General features: G+C 38.8%; 1 protein-coding gene across 1 annotated transcript in view; it reads left to right on the forward strand.

The window, feature by feature from the left end:
- The window catches only part of LOC139467895 (UBX domain-containing protein 8-like), a 55,281-nt gene that overhangs the window by 19,742 nt on the left and 14,558 nt on the right, over positions 1-20,981 (forward strand). Inside the window, exons 3-6 of the mRNA XM_071249438.1 lie at positions 1,714-1,787; positions 2,551-2,670; positions 3,261-3,404; positions 5,824-5,940. Coding sequence (XP_071105539.1) covers positions 1,714-1,787; positions 2,551-2,670; positions 3,261-3,404; positions 5,824-5,940 — 455 coding nt within the window. The remainder of the gene's footprint in view (positions 1-1,713; positions 1,788-2,550; positions 2,671-3,260; positions 3,405-5,823; positions 5,941-20,981) is intronic.

Raw genomic sequence — 20,981 nt, forward strand, 5'->3', positions numbered from 1 at the left:
TTTTCTCCAATACATAGCCAACCAGGAAATACTAGAGAATCTGGGTATGCAGGTTGTTGAACATTTTCTGTTATCATTCACTTGTTTTTAAACCAATATATCTTGAAATCTCTTGTATCTTAAATAAGGTAATACAGGGGTTGTAAATTGATCTATTGTATTGTGGGCCTTGTTTTGGGATAGAAACATCACCATGAGAAACAAACACAAAACTTTGGATGGCCTATCATGGATCCTTCTGTTGTTGCTGACATGAGAGGCCTTCGGAGTGATGATATCAGCTCATCACCACCTGGCAGAGACAGGGATCTTATGTGCTCATAGATTTGACGCTCTTAATTCCAATTTTATAACAAGTCTCCATTGTATTGTGACAAATACCTTTCATTCATTCACTACCTTAGCTTCTTTTACAATCTTGATTCGAGCGACAGAACGCTAAAAGCATTTGTCCAGTCAAATGACATTGTACATATTGTGTTGGAGAAATTCTTTAAGAGATAATTCACTGTGTGAAGTGTGCCTCTTAGACATGCGAAGATCCTACGACTGACATGGAATCATTTGTCAGCACAATAGTTGTGTTTATTGGTTTCAAATTAGATCTGGACCTGCATGACCTAGGGTTTCCTCCGGCATTACACTGACACATTGTAATATAAATGAAATACTTACAATGTTACTTCCAACTGCCACATTACCAAACTGATGAGGATATTTGACATGAATGATGATTACCCTGACAAATGAACAGGGATGTGAAATCTCCGCGGAAACACGGAAAATCGCGGTTTTTAAAACAGTAGTCCTCGGAAAAAATCATCTTCCGCGTAAAAATTAAATAATTTAAAAAAAAAAAAAAACACTCCGAAAAATATGATCGAAAACCGGACAACCATTGCGGATTGTCCTGTTTTCGATCAGAGCTTTCACCAACTTTTCGGACATCAAACGTTTTCTATCACGATTTACGTGCACTATAACATGGGGTGTGGCGTCACACAGAAATTGTAAATATTCAGAGTCAGCTGATGGCTTGTTTTTAAGATAAAGTTGTCTTTTAGCCTGTAAGTGAATGAGATGTTTTACAGTTGTTCATGTGATTAGCGAGAAAACTATGAATGTTTCTTCAGCGTCCAAAACCCCATAACAAGGGGATATATGTTGTATTAATGTCTTATGTTTGCAATGGAGTTTTGTTTTTTTCATCAAAAGGTAAGTACAAGGTAAGTTTTTTTTCAATATGCTTCAACATGGGGAAAGGGTCAGACATTGCACGCTTGTGACAGTTGTCCTTGTGTCTGGGGGATGGGGTTGAAGTTTATGGCAGTATTGCTTCCAGACCTGGCGGGTAGCCAGGTGCGCGGAAGCAATGCCCAATTTTTTAAAGGTGCTGATTTAACTTCGAAATTTTACTGCATCTGCCATCTTGTTTATTTGACTTATTGACTTTGGCCATTGACTTATTACATTTCTTGGTGTTAATGTTGTCCAAACTGCACGAAATTGCTTAAATGCAATCAAATGTTTAAACAATTTCGGGGGGGGGGGGGGGGGGCATGCCCCCAGACCCCCCTAGACTTTTCCTCTTTTTTCGGGAAAACCTGCTCACATCCCTGAATGAAGGACCGTATTGGAACAGTTGTCCAAAAACAGTGTTAAACCCAACTCACTCACTCACAGAACCTAAGAATACTTTTCTTTGAAATTCAGGAAGGGGAGATAACTCAGATGAAGAGAGGAAAACCAGAATGAGGCAGAAGCTACAACAAGAACATACACAAAAGGTAGGATATCAATATGAATGTAAGGTTGTTTTTATGGCATGTACGTAGTTGTGGATAGAAACTTAGTATAAATGATATTTTGTATCATAATGTAAGTGGCTGTGTGTCTCAATATTCAGTTGACCTGTGTATATCTGGGGTAGAAATGCTTCCTGAAAAAGGCGACTTTGCTTGTTGTATGAGGTGACAAATGGGATCGGGTGGTCAGACTCGTTGACTTGGTTGATACATGTCATCTTATCCCAATTTCATAAATCAATTCTCATGATGTCAATCACTGGATTGTGTGGTCCAGACGCGATTATTTATAGACTGTCGTCATATAGCTGGAATATTGCTGCTTGCAGCGTAAATAAACAAACAAACAATATTGAGTTATTTTCAGCTGAATAGTTTGTTCTGTGAATCAAGTCTTTGATAGGTATTTAGGAGTTCGAATGAAAGGACCTAACAAAGGTAGAAGGAAAAGTCCTGAAATGTTGTTACAAACAATAAAAAAAAGTTAGTATTCATAAATGTTTCATGTCTTCATATATTGCGGGGTGGTGGGATAGCCTAGTTGTTCGATTCCCCACATGGGTACCCTTTGTGAACCCCTTTTCTGTTGTACCCCTCCGTGATATCTATAAGTGCCTAAAACAATACTCACTCACTCATATATTGTGTATGTGTGTCTTTGTGTGTCATGATATTTATTGTTTCTGCTATTCATCTGTAGGCTGATATGGATAACCTGTGTAGACATGTGATGTATTTTGGCCAGGCTAACAGCTACAAGGAACGTATTCTGGCACCAAGGGAGGAAGCCAAAAGGGTGCAGAAAGAGGAAGAATTTGAAAAGTTTCTAGGACCAGCCTGGAAAGGTCAAGGTCACTCATTAGGGGTACGTGAAATATCAGAACGACCACTGGTTTAGTTAATCATTCACCTTAACTATTGTTGCAATGGTCTCTGATGTCTGAATACCTGTCAGGAAGGCAAGTTGCCTATACCCCATGCACTCTAACTGTGGGTTTCACCAGGTGTAAATGTCCATGACTACTGATTATTGTTCAATGCAACATTTGACAAGTTAACAAGAGATACTCTGCTATAACTGCCATCATCCCCACAACATCTTTCTTATCCGTGAAGATCCGGGGTAGAATAGGTCTTCAGCAACCAGTGCTTGCCGAAAAAGGAGACTTTGTTTGTTGTAAGAGGTGGCTAACAGGGTCGGCTGGTCAGGCACAATGACTTGGTTGATACATGAAATCATATCCCAATAGCATAGATTGATGCTCATGATATTAATCACTCAGTTGTATGGTCCAGTTTCGATTATTTACAGACCGCCATCATGTAGCTGGAATAATGGTGAATGCGGTGTTAAACAACAAACAAACAAACCATCCTCTGTAGACGTAAAATGATAGATGATTGAGCTCACTGATGAACAGGAATGATATTACCGGTACTCCCTCTGTCTGTCAGGGTGCTGATAGCAAGGAATCTGACAGTGCTGGTGTGGGCGGGGAAAGTCCACCCAATAGGAGTGCAGCACGCCGGAGAAAGCTGCTGGAAGAACACACATCATCACCCAGGGATGTCAAGACCAAGACAGTGAAAGCTAAACCAGTAAGTAATGACTGCCTGGACTGTCACAGTTCGGGGCAACCCATGGAGGACAACATAATATGTCAAATGTTTTTATGATGTTGCTCAATATTTTCTATATGTTTGATAAAATGAATAAAAACTGATAGTATTTCACTTTAGTTTTAGCCAAAATACATGTTGCTGAATACAAGTATGAAAACATTTAGAACATGTTGATAATTTAATATCTGACAACAGGGTTTAACCTTGACCTATAAAACTAGGGGTCCAGAGGACCCCTAATTACTAATTTCAAGGGTCTTTACAGGAAATATAAGGGCTCTGTAGAATAATAAAATAGTGAAGTGTACTGTACTGTAGGATTTGATAAATACTTTAACTACAGGACCTTCATATTTTTTCTCAAGAATTTGTACAATGAATATTATTATGTGTCCCTTTGGATGCAATATATATTTATTTCTGTGTCCATTCCATATATTTGTGCATACTGCATGCACTTTTCTGTGTGGCATAAAACCTTTATTCCCCACCAACGTTTTTTTGTTTGTCCTGAATGTATGAACACTGACGTAGGGGATGTGTTAGGCTTTGGAATAGTGCAGAGAAGTCTGTTATGTAGAAAGGGACCAGGGACCAATGTTTTCATGACCACTCTCCTGAACACACAATATTAAAGAATGTTAAATGTTTATTGAAAGCTGCTTGTTTCAGGGTACCCCCTGTAATGTGCCAACCCCCTAATCCCTTGAATCCTGAATACCATCTAATTTCTCATTGTCTCATTGCTTACCCCTGAATCTTGAATACTACTTTGCGCAAATCTCAAAGGCAGGGTCCGATTTACTTAAATTTAGTTAATTGTTTTAAGAAATATCAGTGAGTGAGTGAGTATGGTTTTACGCTGCTTTTAGCAATATTTCAGCAATATCACAGCAGGGGACACCAGAAATGGGCTTCACACATTGTCGGGAATCAAACCCGGGTCTTCGGCATGACGACTGTATGCTTTAACCACTAGGCTACCTGACCGCCCCTAAGAAATATCAAAAGATAAAATACATAAAGAAAATCTTTTTTGTTCAATGTTAAATCTGCATACCAACTATGATCTTTTTTGCATCCTGTGTACCACACTGGTGAGTCCCGAATACTCTCCAAATAGTCCCTGTACCAAAGGGCGTTGGGGGGCCTCAGAATTACCTTTCTCAGATTTCTCAATACAAACCAATAAAGTGTTAGTTAAGATCAGCATTTAATTACAAGTCATAGTTTACTACTTTAGTACTAGTACTATGATTCAGTACTATGATTTATGATAACATCAATGTATAGTGACATTTGCAAAGAATTGGGGCACATGTGGCCCAGTCGTCTTAGGTGCCGCGATTCGATGTGCAGAGTTGCGTTCCTTGGGCACACCAGAAACTTATGATTTTGGGTTCGAATCCTGGTTCACCCCGATTATGTTTCTAGGTTTGTCAGCCTCATACCCATGCTCGTGGGTTTCACCAAAGTGGTAAACGTCTGAGATCTGCATCACTTCGTGCTTTCCTCCCACATTAAGCTGACAAGCAGTGATATAACTGGAATACCATTAAAAGCGGCATTTAACCCAACTCACTCATGATACATGCGTCATGGTTAACATGGCTGACAAAATGGAAAGAATAAAATATCAGGAATTATATATCTGTAAAATTATGACAGCACAACTGAGTTGTCTGGATGACAACGTAAACACAATCTATCTCAGTTCCTTCAGTAGATATCCTATGTACAGACACATGGTGAGTCCAGTCAATATTAACGAGTTCAGGGGTCTAATGACCATGACCTACACTGACCTGGACTAGTTTCAGGACTATAGCTTGAAATGAAGATGAAATTTGGTTTTGAATTTTTTTTTTTATAAAATACTGTAATGTTTCATACCTAGCCAAATAAGGAAATATTATGTTGGTCAATGGTCACATGGTCAGGCTAAAACAGCAAGAGTTGTTTTGTTGTTCAGTGTCACAGTAAGCAGTGTTTCATGTGTATCACGATGACCTTAATATAGCTGAGTCAGGGTCAGATTATGAAAGCCAGCGGTTCATATTTTCAGTAACGACGTCATGACGTCGGGTACAATGACACTGAATCTAATCACCTGATCCTTTAAATCTCCTCTTACTGCAAGCATAGGTTACTAGGGACTGGTTCTGTCCAGTAGTACCCACTGCTTTTAGAACAATTTTTGTTTCTGTAAATTAAATCTTGATGGATTTAGGACAGTTTCAGTTTGTAAACATCACATGAGAACCAGCCAAATGGGTCTGTATTAAGATGACCAGGCAGCACACACTCAACCCACAGGATATTTGCTGTCTGTTTAATGATATCAAAATGTAATATTTTGAGGATACTTGAACAGTATTTTGTTTTTGTCTCACAGGTGATAAAGCTACCTGATGAACCAGAAGAAGGGGAGAAAAACTGTGTGAATGTAATACTTAGAACTCCTATTGGGAAACAATGCAGCAGGAGGTTCCTCCATACACACACAGTGAAGGTAATAATGCACTGCTGAATAGCCCTGTGGTCCTAGTGTTTGCTTGTAGGGGCCCCATCCAGATCCCCCCATACACACACAGTGAAGATAGGGCACTGTTGAGTAGACCTGTGGTCCTAGTGTTTGCTTACAGGGGCCCCATCCAGATCCCTCCATACACACACAGTGAAGATAGGGCACTGCTGAGTAGACCTGTGGTCCTAGTGTTTGCTTGTAGACAGTTGACCCCCCATCTAGATCCCTCCATACACACACAGAGTGAAGATAGGGCACTGCTGAGTAGACCTGTGGTCCTAGTGTTTGCTTGTAGGGGCTCCATCCAGATCCCTCCATACACACACAGTGAAGATAGGGCACTGCTGAGTAGACCTGTGGTCCTAGTGTTTGGTTACAGGGGCCCCATCCAAATCCCTCCATACACACACAGTGAAGATAGGGCACTGCTGAGTAGACCTGTGGTCCTAGTGTTTGCTTGTAGACAGTTGGCCCCCCATCCAGATCCCTCCATACACACAGAGTGAAGATAGGGCACTACTGAGTAGACCTGTGGTCCTAGTGTTTGCTTGTAGGGGCCCCATCCAGATCCCTCCATACACACACAGTGAAGATAGGGCGCTGCTGAATAGACCTGTGGTCCTAGTGTTTGCTTGTAGACAGTTGGCCCCCAATCTAGATCCCTCCATATACACACAGTGAAGAGTCTTAGTGTTAGCTTGTATGCTATGTGGAGTGTGCCCTACCTGTTTTTTAGTCATATGAGTTTGTAGTTCTGAGCCTCCCATAGAAATAATTGGGTAATAGTGAAATATTTTGTGTCAAGTCTGTGACCTTGGAAAACATTCATAAAGTTTATGATGCTGCGTCACCCTATGTTTCTTGTCACAATATATTCTGAGGAAACTAATTTGAGAAAAGCGAGCTATTTTGGTATTTCAGATAATATGTCAAAGAATGAATTAAACCATCTTGTACCATTATGAAGAACTGAATTGCAGGCATCATAGTGATAATTCAATTATCATCTATTTGGTAGGGTTGGGGGCTTAACAAGCTCTTAACTCTTTTTACAACTCAACCGGCATGCTGTGCACCAGACCGGCCTTTTTAAAGGCTACCCTCTCGCTGTTGAAAGTGTCAGGAAATTGTGGTGCCAGGTAGGGCTGGGACGAGACAAAATTTACTACCCAGGTACCCAACCCCCTATTACCCGACACTACTCGGGTACCCCTTTTAGGTCTCAAGAGGTATAAAATGTCCGATTGGGAATAGTTTGACGGTACTCCTGTCAAAATGTATTTAGATACAGATATAAAACGATTTGATCACTGAAATTGACTAAAGTTTTATCTTAATGCAAACATATAAAGTCAGAAGGAATGTGTGCATTGTGAGAAAGAAATGTGAACATTTCTCACTAATAATGTAACCCTAGAGTTCTAGATAATTTTTGCCATTAAACAATATAATCACTTGACTAACCACGGATCCGGGTAGTCTTGTGGGTACCCAGGCCCTACTCAAGACCCATGCGACCCGAGTACCCATGTTACCCGTCCCTGCTTTAGAGCCAGGAAGTTAAGTCACACAGTGATGCAGTTTTGTTCTCAGATTTAGACAGTATTAGAAAGCCACTGTGTTGAAACATAAAGTTTTTCAGTCTATTAATGGTGTTTAGAATGTTCCGATTGTGTGTCCTTTACACAAGAACTAGAAGTGTCCTGCCAGTTCTGAAAACCTGTACTCATCAGTTTTGACTGTCAAGCTGTTATCATAAAAACAACATCAGGTAGTAATAAATATAAACTAATATTCCATCTGAAAATAATAGAAGTGCAGCACCACCGACAAAATCAATTACGTATTATATATTATTTTGATTTTGTATGTCATGTTTTTAGCCACTATGAATGTTATAAAGGCAATGTCCTTTACATTTGGATAATAAAGTACTGTGTTATCTTTTTTTATCATCGGGTTAGAATTGATCCCCAGCAACCTATGCAGGTCTAGGATGCTACTTAAAGGACGGGGTAGTCGGGCTCGGTTATCGCTTGTCAATGTACCCTGACGGTGTGGATCGTTGCTCATGATATCAATCACTGGATTTACAGACCATCGTCATATCATGAAATACTGCTGAATCCATGTTAAACAAAAAAACACACAATATCAGAGAGACCGACTTTCATAATTATGTTTGTTTTCTGTTGTTTTTTGCTGCACTCAGCAATGTTTCAGCTGAATGACAGCAACCTGTATATAATCGAATATTAACCAGACAATCCAGTGATTGACATTATGAGCATTGATCTATGCAATTTGGATACAATGACATGCATTAACTAAGTCACCAAGCCTGACCACCCAATCCCGTTAGTCACCTCTTACGACCAATGTAGCCTGCTGGTGACCTATTCTGAGCTGGTTGCCCCACACAGATTCATCATCATGAGTCAGAAGTGTAGGTATATAAGCATAGCTTTGTCCTCGATAGGAGAATATGCTGTGTCTCACAAACTGAAAAAGGTCAGGCCCCATGTGTGACGAAATACTTTTGGCTGCATTAATGAAGCAACAGGTAGCTCAGCTGAGTAGCCACAATTCGCTGTGCAGAGTTGCGTCCCTTAGACATGCTAGGAACCTGTGATCATGGATCACGACACGAATTGTTCTCCTACATAGTGACGTCATAACATAATCAGTAATTGTTTTCACTTCTCCCTGAAGATAAAGCTGAAACATGTAGGAGAACAATTTGTGTTGTGTAATTATTTTGTGAATTTCTTTATATATATATATGCTACTGTACACTAGTGAATCTCCCAACTATATACATATAAATGTTATGTGCATGTCAAGGCCAGTATGTTTTGTATGAATTGTACGCCATTACAAGTCATTACCGGTAATAGATTTTGTCCAATCTCCCACAATGACATGTATAAAACATACATTAACTGATTAAATACATTTGTATAGAAATCTGAGACAGAGGTAGCTTGTTCATTATGCTGCCTGCTAGTTGCATCAGCCCCAGGTAATCTCATGCACAGGTCTCTACACCTACAGCCGGCGTGACCCAGTGGAAATGTTTGAACGCAAACTACACTCCAGTTAGGAAACTGACCTGATTTATTTTTGACAGATTAGAAAAATCGTTTGATAAGAGTTGTGGAATTTCAGCAAGCACTTACTGGGTATCGTGATAGTAGAGATGTTCACAAGACAGTGGAACGTTTGTACAAAAAGTGTTAACACTGAGGGTGATGTTACCCTGTGGGTTTATCTGAGTTCATGTCACATCAGTTTTCACACATCGGGCAAAGGAGTCCAGTATGTTGATGCCACATAGGAATGTAGGAATTACGGGAACAGATATTTTTTCCATACATTTTTGGTTTATTATTAACATTTGTGCAACAATAAACTAAAAATGATGAGTAGAGTAACAAAGAGTTTACTGCAAGCGCTGTGTGAAATAATCACACAAAACAGCTGATTACTGTTAGCGCTAGTACTCTGAGCATGGTAGAGTGTGGAGGTTATGGTATATATTTTTTATAGCTGCATGCCATGTTGTGTCATCTGGTTAGTGCAAGTATCCCTGAATGATCAGTTCAGTAGTTATTTGTTTCTTGTAAATTGTTTGTAATGAATAGATGCAACAGGTGTTGTTTTAAACAGTCCCATTCTTTCTGTCATGAATATATACCACAAGAACAGGCACATTGACATCGTCTCATAGGAACTAGGGTGTGTGAAATGAACATTGGAATGTGTATATACAAGAATGTCTAAGATGATCTTAATGAGAGGACAAAGATATGACACTGATTAGATATTACAGACAGATATTTTAAATGCACCAGCTTGAACATGTTGTTTTTCCTATCTGTTTTTGGTATTTGTTTGAACTATTTTAGTTGGGAATATTAGTTTTGTCAGTTCAGCTAAATGTTTTATTTTAATCTCCTTCACATCCCATGTCGCCAAAAGGCGTTCTGGTGGACAGTCATCCCCTTGATGGAATTGTTAACAAATTGTAAATTCAAATTGTAATTGTAATATCAACATGTTTTTGTATTAACTTAAGATTGTCTATATGACTCAGTATTCGTGACATGCTACAATCGAGACTGCTCTTTCTTCAAAGATTTCAAAGTGTCATCCAACTCTTGCTAAAAATTTCAAACATTCAAGGCCACAGCAAAGCTTTCAAAAAGTGTTATAGTGGACATGTGGAGGACATTTTCTACATGATGCAATTACCTATTTTGAGTTGTACCATATGTTCACATGTTTTATCAGGTAACAATTGACTTGCCGTTGCATGTGTTTGTGATGGGTGTCCTGCCCATTGGTGGGGCGGGATATGCTCACCTTTTCCCAAACATCTGGAATCATCACTACTTGACAGTGATTCATAAACACATGCACATGATGCCATTGGAATATAGAGGTGTGTGACAAATGGGACGTGTAACATCTAGGAATATAGAGGTGTGTGACAAATGGGACGTGTAACATCTAGGAATATAGAGGTGTGTGACAAATGGGACGTGTAACATCTAGGAATATAGAGGTGTGTGACAAATGGGATGTGTAACAACTAGGAATATAGAGGTGTGTGACAAATGGGACGTGTAACATCTAGGAATATAGAGGTGTGTGACAAATGGGATGTGTAACAACTAGGAATATAGAGGTGTGTGACAAATGGGACGTGTAACAACTGGGAATATAGAGGTGTGTGACAAATGGGACGTGTAACAACTAAGAATATAGAGGTGTGTGACAAATGGGACTTGTAACAACTAGGAATATAGAGGTGTGTGACAAATGAGACGTGTAACAACTAGGAATATAGAGGTGTGTGACAAATGAGACGTGTACCAACTAGGAATATAGAGGTGTGTGACAAATGGGATGTATAACAACTGGGAATATAGAGGTGTGTGACACATGGGACGTGTAACAACTGGGAATATAGAGGTGTGTGACAAATGGGACGTGTAACAACTAGGAATATTGAGGTGTGTGACAAATGGGATGTGTAACAACTAGGAATATAGAGGTGTGTGACAAATGGGACGTGTAACAACTGGGAATATAGAGGTGTGTGACAGATGGGAAGTGTAACAACTAGGAATATTGAGGTGTGTGACAAATGGGACGTGTAACAACTGGGAATATTGAGGTGTGTGACAAATGGGACGTGTAACAACTGGGAATATAGAGGTGTGTGACAAATGGGATGTGTAGCAACTTGGAATATAGAGGTGTGTGACAAATGGGACGTGTAACAACTAGGAATATAGAGGTGTGTGACAAATGAGACGTGTAACAACTAGGAATATAGAGGTGTGTGACAAATGGGACGTGTAACAACTGGGAATATTGAGGTGTGTGACAAATGGGATGTGTAGCAACTAGGAATATAGAGGTGTGTGACAAATGGGACGTGTAACAAATGGGAATATAGAGGTGTGTGACAAATGGGACGTGTAACAACTGGGAATAATGAGGTGTGTGACAAATGGGATGTGTAACAACTAGGAATATAGAGGTGTGTGACAAATGGGACGTGTAACAACTGGGAATATTGAGGTGTGTGACAAATGGGACGTGTAACAACTAGGAATATAGAGGTGTGTGACAAATGGGATGTGTAACAACTAAGAATATAGAGGTGTGTGACAAATGGGACGTGAAACAACTAAGAATATAGAGGTGTGTGACAAATGGGACGTGTAACAACTGGGAATATTGAGGTGTGTGACAAATGGGATGTGTAACAACTAGGAATATAGAGGTGTGTGACAAATGGGACGTGTAACAACTAGGAATATAGAGGTGTGTGACAAATGAGACGTGTAACAACTAGGAATATAGAGGTGTGTGACACATGAGATGTGTAAAAACTAGGAATATAGAGGTGTGTGACAAATGGGACGTGTAATAACTAGGAATATAGAGGTGTGTGACAAATGGGACATGTAAAAACTAGGAATATAGAGGTGTGTGACAAATGGGACGTGTAACAACTAGGAATATAGAGGTGTGTGACAAATGGGACGTGTAACAACTAGGAATATAGAGGTGTGTGACAAATGAGACGTGTAACAACTAGGAATATAGAGGTGTGTGACAAATGGGATGTGTAACAACTAGGAATATAGAGGTGTGTGACAAATGAGACGTGTAACAACTGGGAATATAGAGGTGTGTGACAAATGAGACGTGTAACAACTAGGAATATAGAGGTGTGTGACAAATGAGACGTGTAACAACTAGGAATATAGAGGTGTGTGACAAATGAGACGTGTAACAACTGGGAATATAGAGGTGTGTGACAAATGAGACGTGTAACAACTAGGAATATAGAGGTGTGTGACAAATGGGACGTGTAACAACTAGGAATATAGAGGTGTGTGACAAATGAGACGTGTAACAACTGGGAATATAGAGGTGTGTGACAAATGGGACGTGTAACAACTAGGAATATAGAGGTGTGTGACAAATGGGACATGTAACAACTGGGAATATAGAGGTGTGTGACAAATGAGACGTGTAACAACTGGGAATATAGAGGTGTGTGACAAATGAGACGTGTAACAACTAGGAATATAGAGGTGTGTGACAAATGGGACGTGTAACAACTAGGAATATAGAGGTGTGTGACAAATGAGACGTGTAACAACTGGGAATATAGAGGTGTGTGACAAATGAGACGTGTAACAACTAGGAATATAGAGGTGTGTGACAAATGGGACATGTAACAACTGGGAATATAGAGGTGTGTGACAAATGAGACGTGTAACAACTGGGAATATAGAGGTGTGTGACAAATGAGACGTGTAACAACTAGGAATATAGAGGTGTGTGACAAATGAGACGTGTAACAACTGGGAATATAGAGGTGTGTGACAAATGGGACGTGTAACAACTAGGAATATAGAGGTGTGTGACAAATGAGATGTGTAACAACTAGGAATATAGAGGTGTGTGACAAATGGGACGTGTAACAACTAGGAATATAGAGGTGTGTGACAAATGGGATGTGTAACAACTAGGAATATAGAGGTGTGTGACAAATGGGACGTGTAACAACTAGGAATATAGAGGTGTGTGACAAATGAGACATGTAACTAATGGGAGATAACCACCACTACACTTCACTGTAGTTAATTAATCCTGTCCTTTTAATCTCATGGGCTTCGTCATTATATTGTTATCTTTGTATATTAATCCTATCCCATTGGCTTCATCATCAAATTGTCATCTCTGTACATTCATCCTGTCTTATCGGCCTCGTCATTATATTATCAGCTTCGTCATTACATTGTTATCTTTGTATATTAATCCTATGTCATTTGCTTAGAGTAGCTCTGAAATGTCATACAAAGAATGAAAGAAGTTGCTATCCATGCATTCGGATTGGTAGTTGTATTTAAACAATCTGTGTCTCCTTTACTTCATACAGGTAAAGATATATATAAAGATTTTTATGATATTGGTCAATGGTAATTGGATTGTGATGTCTGTGTGCCCCAGTGATTTATGAATGTGTAGCACTGAAAACAAAGCACCATACACATGTTTAGGGCTGCCATAGTGCAAGCTCATCCACCTATTGCATCAGCTCAATGAAGTCAGAGGCAAACAGGAATTACTCAGCTGTTTTCATTGAGGACGTTAAGTGTGTTTACTGAATCCTTGAATAAACAACAAACAGCAGTGGAGGACTACCTGTAACAAGCTTTTCGTGGACGTGTTTCTGTGGTATTTTATGCCTCACAAAATGGAAGCTGACAGCATGATGTAATCAGGTGGGTGGTTGGGTGGATAACATGAGTGAGTGAGTGAGTGAGTGAGTGAGGAAGAGTTTGTTTTTCAGTGTATGTATATTCTTAACGTAAGAGTTGACTAATGGGATCTTGTGATCAGGTCTGCTGACTTGTGGATGCATGTCATCATATCCCAATAGCATGGATCGATGCTCATGATGTCAATCACTGGATTGTGTGGTCCACATTTGATTATGTATAGACTGCCGGCATATAGCTGGAATATTGCAGAGTGAGGCGTTAAACAACAAACAAACAACTAATGAAGCGTGACCAAGAATCAACTTCACATGTTGTATCCATCACAGGAACTGACCAGGATCTTGATGTGATCAGTGGCAACATGGTGATTCACTAGCGTCGACATATTAGAACTGATGGGTTTCTTCTGTGTAAACTTAGCACTGACATATTGTAGTTGCAGCGACTGTTTCCCTTCAACCAATAATCTTGTTTGTCAGCTTTTTTGTCGGTTACCACTGACGACTATGAGTCAGCAAATTCGAAAAGTAAACCCTACAGAGCTCTTATACATCTTTTGAGTTAACTGTAAATATTAGGCACATGTCACTTCCATTACCACCCCAGTTACTACCCATAATGTAGAATGGTCGTGTGCGATAAATTTCCGATATAAGCACATGTGCATTTAGTAAATTTCGAGCTGATTGGTCATTTGAAACCATATGACATCACAAGTGCTTCATTGTCGAGAAAAATATGATACGATGCCATCCATTGTTCATGATGTCACAAACTTATCACATCACATCATCTGAACATTAGGGTGCCATCTGTGAAGTTTTTCTGTAGGGTTGACATTTCATGTTTTTTTCTTCATTTTCTCTCTCAAATGTCAATGAGTAATATATAGAATAACCTACTCAATACTCAGAATTATGGATTATCTGTCCGTCGTGAATGAATAATACCACTCACTCACTCACTCAATCACTATATTACCTAATTTACTTCCTGAATGGGCAATCTTTTTTATTTATCTTCCCTTCATTAACCCACTAGAAGTGCTGACCTGGACAGTCCAACCTTTAACTGACGGCGCATGTGGTATGTGTGATACGAGCCGTATGTGTTACTATCACACCTATAGACAGTTAACCAGTATTGCCTTCACCTGTATCGGCAACGGTCATGCTGGTGTATGGACAGTACATGTTTTCGTCTAAGCAATGATCTTTCTGTTGTCATGTCCAGAAATAGATGTTCCGTGATCCAATGATACTTCAGGGATGACCACGACTACTTATATTGTACAGTTAACCACTAGATAGTCGTTCGAAGCAATGCGGTGTGATCAGCTGATCGTTCATTCCAAGTCGCTTTGTCGACTATTGCAATTGGTACTGAAAGTGTTGCCCTTGATGTTTGAATATGTCACTTCTAAAAACGAAGTAGATTTTCGTTGTATACATACCCATATCTATGTTGTAGGCTACATCATATGCATGCTTTTCAGTACAGCGGTTTCGCGATGCAGTAATCGAAATGTGAAGTCTTGTGCACTGTTAAGTTGCCAGTAGGCTAAATGTTGTGAATTTTGACAGCAACACATGTAAATATTTATCAGGTATATAACTGAGACAAGTGAGAAATGTTTTCAAGAAATTGTAAAAGAAACAGGCACTGGTAAATAATGTCATCAACTTGATATCGTAATACAACGTTCAATATAAAAGAAATGGAACTCACTGAAATCTATTTGATATTCAAGGGTTAATTAGTGCATGTTGTATAAACAGATTTTATAGATGAACAGTAGCTGTTTGTTGCCAAATACTACCATGATTATATTTCAATATCATAAATAAAAGATATCTATTTCTATGGTCTTTTTAAAAAATTTAAGATTAGAAAATTATCATTTCTTTCAGACACAGAATACCCTATGTATTAGTTTAAATGCATATTCAAGGGTACTTATACCAACTACAAATTTTCATCTTAAAATTAAAACAATTTATGCATACTAATGTTCAATCTCTCTAATTATGATTGTATGAATATTGCAGTGTCTACATCCAGTTTGCCTTGACAATCATCAGATGTTTGTAATTCAGATAAAGCTCATTCTTCATTTAATGAGGCCTTGTGTTTTGTTTTCTTATTCTAGACTGTTTCAAATTCCCACATAAACAAATTATTAACGTTATTCTTTTTTCTCTTCATACCAACAAATATGTGTTGCAAACAAGCTCCGATGTTCATACAATTTCGGCCCTCACTCTATGAAGGTTCATACTCCAATGAACTCACACAAAGTGAAGGTGAATTCTTAAATAACTTGTCAACATAATAATAATGATAAATATTATGTTACTTAAATAAGAAGATATAACTATGATTTAAATGTATTTATGTATCATACACATCTTGTGGGGTAGTCAGTATGATTTGTTGTTTGTTGGGGCAAATGTCTACTGTTGTAAGATCATGAGTATCAGACTTCTGTAAGAAATGATGGATGAATGAATAAACACCTGTCATGACTCAAAGCACTTATGGGGGAACACATTTTGTAAGGGGAATAATAAAATGGGGGAATCTTTTATTTCAAATCATGATGACTAATATGTATATTGCAACTAAGTAACTGATTGCTTGATAGATCCATGCTAGATTTTCATTTGGCATATTTCTAAAACATCATGTCACAATAAAAATTTAAAAATGAGATGTAAGAGGAAGTTTTGATATAAAAGGAACATTTAAAATCAGTTCTTTTATTCTGAACGTTATTTCTTCTTCAATTATCTGTAAAGGCATGGATGTATACCAACCAAAGATGTAAAGTGTTAAAGGCCTGTCAAAGATGTAAAGTGGTAAAGACCTGTCAAAGATGTAAAGTGGTAAAGACCTGTCAAAGATGTAAAGTGGTAAAGACCTGTCAAAGATGTCTTTGTGCTGCAAATGTAGGCGTATCTCCTATTGTATTACATTGAAGTCCATGGTAGTATGAGAACTATTTGTTAAGATTTGTATGCTTGAATGCTTGGAATTATCGTGGGACATAACACAAAGGATGATATATAAAATGAGTTTGCATTACATTGTATTTCACTGATGTGATATGTCAGCCTGGACGGACAGAATGCCTTGCTGTTTTCTGACATAGAAAATACCGTGGCAATGTACCGTTTTTCATGGGGTTTATCTTCCATCGTGACAATTCGTCTTTTAGTTGAAGACCCAACAAGTGTTGATATTCTAAAAATAATCACTACAACATATGTGCTTGTTAAAAATATTCAGTTCTAAACGACCGTTTTTAATGAAGGTGCAACTTGGTTACGCTTTAGCTTGGCTCCGTCTCTACATGTCAGTAGTTGTCGCAGCGCACATTGATCCGGGAACCAGACCGGAAGTGACAGGTTGAACCATTGCTTACATCATTCAAAAGCAGATTTATTGCCCTTTGGAACAAAAAGATTGCCCATTAATGATCCTAGTTGAACAAGCATGGTATGACTAGATACTCCTAGGTAAATGTAGCTATTCCTCAAAGGGACCTGGATAACTACATACAGTAAACTCTGTTTATAACGAACACGCTGGATATAACAAACATTTGCTGTATATGCTGTATATATGCTTATAATGAACTACGGTTATATCAAACTAATGTCAGTGGTCCCTTTGAGTTTCTTATAACCCTGGGTTACTGTATGATGAATTTCCCAGCATTCCCTGGTGAAAGAAGATTGCACACGGCTTGACACAGTAATTCACCTCCAGGAAGGGAAAATTTCTCACTCGGGCTGGCTGTAGGAAAACCTCGCATTTTATCTATCTGGATTTATCACCAGAGGTAGTCGTATGATTAGTTATGAATGAAGATTGTCCTACAATACGCTGACAGGTTTCTGTGTAATCACTAGCTCAGAGGACAATGAACTTCAGGTCTTGATCACAGGAGGACTACTTACATGTGTCTTTTTGATTATGTTTTATTTTCTCTCCAACTTGCTTCAGCAAAATCTTCACTTAAAAGTGAAAGGGTGACATACTTTTCTATGCAAAAAATCATAAATTTGATTTTTTTTATCTTAAAAAGTGCTGTTTAGTTTCATTATTTTCCCCTCCTGCCTTCCTGTATTTTAGGAATAATTATTGTTTAAACAAGTAATTAAATTGGTCTGGCCTGACTGTGATTAAATTGGTGTTATTCTGATTTTTTTTCTCTTTTGGAATATTTTACATTTTTTTTTTCTAATATGTTGTTTAAAGCTTAGGGAATTTGAACACTCTGTTTTGTTCGTCTACACATCACTGCACATGGAGTTTATGCTCTGACCCACAAACGTTAACAATCTCATCAGTGCGTGGACACAGGTCATACTTGTGTGTATGTATGGAGAAGTGGAATGTTCTGTCACACACAGCACACGCTCACTCAATGTATGACCTTCACCTTTAAAGGTATATCAGTAATGGGCGTATCGTGTGCGTGAATCATGCTTTTACTTTTATACATGAATGAAGTGCTCATGTCACTTATGACAAAGGTGAATGGGATTACCTCAGAATTGCTGTCCCAAATATTCCAGTCATCATGTAGTGAAACTTTATAGAGATGTTACTTTATTTACCTAAGCAATGTTCCTTAAGTAGGAGACCATGACACTGTAACCCCTTTGTGTGACGCCATAGCTCTGTATGACATGTTTGATGGAATGCCACTGGGTGTTAGACATTGGCGTAAATACATAGCTGTATTTTTTCTATCCTTTTGCTAAAATATTGAAGTTTCTTTAACAGTTTATCCATATGTGGTTAAAATATTTCAAAACATTAGATTCTCTTAATCAGTACTAATAATACTTTTATGTGAAAGTGTTATTCGTGTTACCTGTTGTTTGATTTCCCGATATGTCTCTATTTAAAAGTGAGAAGAATTAGGCACTGTTAAAAAGTGGACCTAGCGTAGAAGAATGTGATCTACTTATATTAGAGTATTAGAGTTAAGAGGGAAGCCACACCTCAAAGTCTCGTTCCATTTCAATCTCATGTGCATCTTTAATGTGTTTAAAGATAATCAGATATTTCATAATAACTTATGTAAAGAGCATAAAACAGTTTTAGGCAGAATGTATAATAGAAGCTTCTTTGTGGTTGGATTTCAAATTTTTGAACTTTCAGAAGTTTGTGGGACGCCATCTTCAGCCTAAGAAAAAACGCAGGATGCTGTTATTTTTATTATCACAGTAACTAATGCTTATGTGTATATAATACATGGTATTAAACAGGTAAACAAACGAATATCTGAATTGGACATGTTGCAATGCAAATCTTAAATGGACCCATTTTATGGTGCCATTGTTTTGTAGATTTAATGAGAGATATTTCAAATCATGCTCTAGTTTTCAAAGGCACCGCAGTTAGCTGTGCAGAGTTGTGTCCCTTGGGCAAACCAGAAACATATGATCATGGGTTCGAATCCTGGTTCACACCACTTATGTTTCTAGGTTTCTAGCACCATACCCTTGTGGGTTTCACAAAAGTGGTACCGTTAACCGTCTAAGATTTGCATCACTTACTGACTTGCCCTGACATGACTGGAATACTGTTCAAAGCAGCTTTAAACCCAGCTCACTCTCTCATGTGCAGTGAGTGAGTGAGTGAGTATGGTTTTACGCCGCTTTTAGCAATATTCCAGCAAGATCACGGCGTGGGACACCAGAAATGGGCTTCACACATGGAAACCCATGTCGGGAATCGAAGCCGGGTCTTCAGGGTGACGAGCGAACGCTTTAACCACTAGGCTACCAGACCGCCCCTCTCAGGTGCAGATCGAGGCAGAGGTACTTGGAGACACATTGGTTGATCCAGCGCTTGAAGTACAGATGCTATGTAGGGCCAAATATTGTCGTAACTTGGACTTCTGCAGTCTTCAGGGGCGGTTGGGTAGCCTAGTGGTTAAAGCGTTCGCTCGTCATGCGAAAGACCCGGGTTCAATTCCCGACATGGGTACAATGTGTGAAGCCCATTCCTGGTGTTCCCCGCCGTGATATTGCTGGAATATTGCTAAAAGTGGCGTAAAAACATACTCACTCACTCTGCAGTCTTCATTAAATATATGAAATGAATCTTGTTTGTATGCAATCTGATTAAAATCAGTTCTTTTTCTCCAATACAAAACCTCTCTGTTTAAAGATCTGCGGACACGTCCACAGAAGGAAGCATGGATTCTTGAGAAAATCAGAGTCTGTTTTATTTTTTTACTACCTCAATTTGGTAATTTCGAGTTCAACAAATAAAAAACCCATACAACAGCAATATTACCTGGATGTTATTCCATCTTGAGTGTAGACGCCACAGACCTCAGAAATGACAGGGTGAACGAATAATATAATGATGCAGCATTGATTGTTTACACTCAGAACAAGCTGATTGACACCGTTTTCTGTTACGCCGAGAAAATTTAGACGCCTCGCTGCTGATCAGAAAGTCTACCTTGTGTACGTCTCATTTTTGAGGTCGTACTACAGGCTAGAGTATCTGCGCCCCACCGCCCAACCGTGGGTTAAATGCATTGGATACAGTGATCCCTCGCTATTGTGCTCTTCGATAAAGCGCTACCTCGGTTACTGCGCGCGGTAACACATGGCTCCCAAAATTTATGTACACTTTTAATACTGAGAGTTTTACACAGACATAATTGTATTGTTGTTCGTTGTTCATTTACACATAACGCTTCTAATTGCATAATCAACCGTTTTATCGCTGAATGGAGTTCTAATAATCTGTTTGAAAACATCCGCGGCAAGTCCCGAAAATACGATTGTTCAACTAGTTAACTTTTCACACTATACATCCTTTGATCTTAGAAGCGCATGCATGCAATAAAAGAGAACCACAAGCGAAGTTTATATTCTTAATTAGCGGGCAATCCAATTTGAGGCGACCCTGTCACACACATGTAGTTGCTGTCACAACACGGCGGTCATTCATTTCGTAATCGCGCTTTCGTAACATCGCCTGGTTTTTTTCCGTAGTTATAACAAGTGATTTCATTGTAGTATGAGATGGGATAAGTTGAAAATTTTTTAAATTTTACATTTGTATATTCATAAACTTATCCCATCTCACATGGTTATGCCCATCCCCTCATCACAGTTACACCGGCCTGTATGTTCCAGAAAGAGAATAAGGGTGCAGGGAATATCGATGATTGTA

The sequence above is a fragment of the Haliotis cracherodii genome, unplaced genomic scaffold, assembly GCF_022045235.1.
Source record: "Haliotis cracherodii isolate W230 unplaced genomic scaffold, xgHalCrac1.p SCAF_2, whole genome shotgun sequence".
NCBI classification, from domain to species: domain Eukaryota; kingdom Metazoa; phylum Mollusca; class Gastropoda; order Lepetellida; family Haliotidae; genus Haliotis; species Haliotis cracherodii.